The sequence below is a fragment of the Phragmites australis genome, chromosome 16 (genome assembly GCF_958298935.1).
Source record: "Phragmites australis chromosome 16, lpPhrAust1.1, whole genome shotgun sequence".
Classification (NCBI taxonomy): Eukaryota; Viridiplantae; Streptophyta; class Magnoliopsida; order Poales; family Poaceae; genus Phragmites; species Phragmites australis.
The window spans coordinates 25,451,195-25,454,789 of NC_084936.1; the positions used below are offsets into that span (position 1 = coordinate 25,451,195).

The following is a 3,595-nucleotide window of genomic DNA, read 5'->3' on the forward strand; positions in this document are numbered from 1 at the left end:
CCAATGTAGAATACATCAACATCTAAAAGTAAGCAAATCCAGTATAAAAATGATGACTTATGGCCTATTTTTCTAATTTTCAAAACAATCAATTTCACAGTTAGTAGACTATCATCGCCATAAAACCTTAAATTCTGCCAGGAAAAAAAATATATTAACTTGAACTAAATCAAGTCCAAATCCAGCATCAAATAACAAATAGCACATAGCTAAGTCAATGCCCAGAGGTATGAAATTATCGAAAAACATTAGGGTTGCCTTCAAAACTGTGGGCAAGTTGGAGAAATCTCTTAAGTTGCCTTGAAAAGGGCATCAGTGATGTTCTAAGTTTCCGTCACATGACAGCTCTAGCTTCTAGAGTAGAGTAGGTATTCATCTCCTTCACCAAACATTTTCTCCTGCCCCGTGCCCACATACAGAATTCATATTGATACAGGATCCATTCACTCTAATATTGTGCCACAAAGTCAGGAAGTAGACATTAATAATTTAATATTCATCCATGCCATTTTATTTCACAAAACATGCACTCAATCCTAACCTGAAGAGAAATCTTGGAGCAAACTTAATAGCCTATCTGCTATTTTTCATTCACATTGATTAGGATAGTATAGCCTCTCAGGCTAACCCAAACTCTCAGACAGTCAAAGTATCAATGAATTTTCCATATAACTTGATTAGGATAGTATAGTAGTTACATTTTTTGTGAAACTGGATGGACTTGGGACATCTATAACCGTAGAGGTGAAATTAGTTATACTATGGTAACAAGGTGGAGTTCATTATGATTTACAGAAAATTGCTCGCTGCATTTCTTTTCTGAAAAAAGGGACCAAAAATCATTTATGATCACCCTAAAGCCAAAACTAACTCAATTTTAGTTGCTATTGCTACATATGCATCAATGTCTGTGGGTGCTTGTGAGAACCTGGTAAGTATTACCAAAATATGTATAGTTGTACATGGAATAAAGAGTAGGGATGAATCTAGCATTTAACAATTAATCACACAAAGCTCAGCAAAATGGGTTAGCCACCCTTGGTGTAGTAAGGATGTCAGGCAATGTTATTTGGAGATCAGTCCAGAGGTTGTTACAGCCTTGTAGGTCTCTCATACAATCTGCTATGAGCCTATGACTCAAAGCCCAATTGTTGTCTCAGAGTTGAAAGTTGAGATTCAGACATCACACCGAGCCACCTAAAGGGCTTAGCAAGTGGCAAGGTCAATTACTAGTCAGGTTATAAAAATAGCTTTACATTATTTGTGTGGTCAACATAATGCTCCAAGAATTGCTTTACCTTCTAACACAGTTACCACATAAGAAACTAACCAAACTAATCCAAACTTTTAACAAGCAACATTGTCCTCATCTCTTAGCAAATAAATAAGAAATCAAAGCTATTGCCTGAGATATTTCACATAGTAAGAATCAAAACATGTTAACAATTGTCCAGAATATAGAGCACAAATGAATTGGCAGCTTGAACACAGATCAATGAACCTTATACGACCTTGCAATAAATATGACAGAAATATGATTCCATGTTATAACTTAACAGGGAATCGCAACCAAACACCATATGCCAAACATTTCCCCAGAATATCCAACAACAGAATCATCCGGTGCAACAGGATATACAGCTACTCTCTCTGAATTTAGAATAGATACATCAGTATATAGTAACTAATGTATGTAAACTCTCTGACATTTAGACAACATAGGATCCATTTTGGAAGAAAAAAGGAAACCAATCAGAACGCGCAAAACCATCTCTGCAGCTACCTCTATGCTATCTTTCATCCAACCGAGTAACAACGTTGTAATTATAGCGACCGATTCCAAATCAAACCACACAACTCTATAAAACCATACGAGTAGAGCTTGCCGTTACCGCGCAGTCCATTCAGGCAGCCACGGCTCGCCCGGCCTTCCAGGTCTCGTACTCTGGATCGTCGGTGGGTAGCTCGAAGCGGCAGAGAGGGCACGAGTTGCGCACCTGGAGCCACGGCACGATGCACTCCTCGTGGTACAGGTGCGAGCAAGGCAGCCTCTTCACGCGCTGCCCGGCCGCAACCCCGTCCCTGCACACCGCGCACTCCTCCCCCTCACCTTCTTCACCAGCGCCGACAACAGAAGAAGGGAGCGCCTCGACGGCGGATCTGGCCGCCCGCGGCTTGTTCTTCAGGAATAGACCCTCCCCGCCGGCGACGAGCACCTCGTACGCCTCCCGATCGGAGGTGTACACGAACCCCTCCTCGGCGTCGGCCGCGGTGGCCGGCGGCGGCACGTCTCCGAGCACCTCCCACTCGGGCTCCGTTGGCTCCCCGCCGGGACCGGACGCGGACGCGACCTCCTCCCACTCGAACTCGTCCGCCGCGGTGGAGGCCACGAACGGCAGATCTGGCTCGGCGTCCTCCAGCTCGAGGCAGTCCCAGCAGATGGAGGTAAGATCTCCGTCGTCGTCCGCGTCCTCGGTGAACCCGAGGTGCTCGATCACGGGCGTGAAGAGGGCATCGCCGAAGAGGGTGACATCCACGGAGTGGAACAGGCTACGGACGCGGTCGGCCGCAGTGGCCGCCACCGAAGCCGAAGCCGAAGCGGAGGAGGCCGAGGGATCCGGGCGGAAGACGGGGACGAAGGAGTCGTCGGAGAAATAGGACGCGGAGGAGGAGGAGGCCTCTAGGGTTCGGCGGATCTCGTCCGCGGCGAATCGCGGGAGAAGAGATGAGGAAGTCATGGATGAGATGCGAGAGGGGACGAAAAGAATCGCGCCCTGGGGAGCGTTTCGGGAGCCCCTTGCTATTATAGAGGCAGTTTGGCACAAGCCTAATAATCGATTCGTTGCCACAGGTTCTCACATCTTAGACAGATGTGGTTGACTGATGGTGGCTAACGTTTGGTTTGCTGTTTGATATTTGACGTGTTAAACTTTTAATTTATTAGGATTTAATTAGTGATTTGATTTCTTGCCAACTTATATTATAGTTATAGTAGACGATTTATTCTTCATAAAAACTATGCCACGCACTTATGGTAAGAAAGTGTATTAATCTTTGTACGCCAATCAAACACGCTCTAAAATTTTATGGAGCTACAACCGTCAGTACAATGATCTCCTATTTGGCAGAGTTTCGATTTTCAGATTCACCTTAGATCTGATGTTGATAGATGAGTATAAAGTGATTTAAATATATATTTTTAGTCTAGAATGTAAATAAGATGATTCACATAAACACTCACAATGTATACTCAGCTCTAGCTTCACAAATTTCTAAATTTACAGATATCTTGCTTCAAGAATTGTTGAAGCTAGAGCTCTGTCAAACATACCTTAAATATGTTTGAGTGAGTCGTATTATTTTTATTTTAGATTAACATTTTATTTAGCAGAGCTCAAACTTCTAACTCCACTCCAAATTTTAAGATTATAAGCTAAAAAAATAAAGTAGTTTAAGTTTTTTATTTTTAGTGTAAAATAAGAAGAAGATGGCTTACCTAAATATCCTAAATGTATTGACAACTATAGCTATACGAATTAATGAAGGTAGAAATACTTATTCTAATTTTTTTAGCTATAGCTATGACTCTTAAAAA

General features: G+C 42.8%; 1 protein-coding gene across 1 annotated transcript; it reads right to left on the reverse strand.

Moving 5' to 3' along the window:
* Nucleotides 1-1,524: 1,524 nt before the first annotated feature.
* Nucleotides 1,525-2,838, reverse strand: LOC133895900 (uncharacterized). The gene has a single exon (XM_062336424.1). The coding sequence runs from the start codon at nt 2,736-2,738 to the stop codon at nt 1,905-1,907; it is 834 nt and encodes a 277-aa protein (XP_062192408.1). The 5' UTR covers nt 2,739-2,838; the 3' UTR covers nt 1,525-1,904.
* Nucleotides 2,839-3,595: the final 757 nt, after the last annotated feature.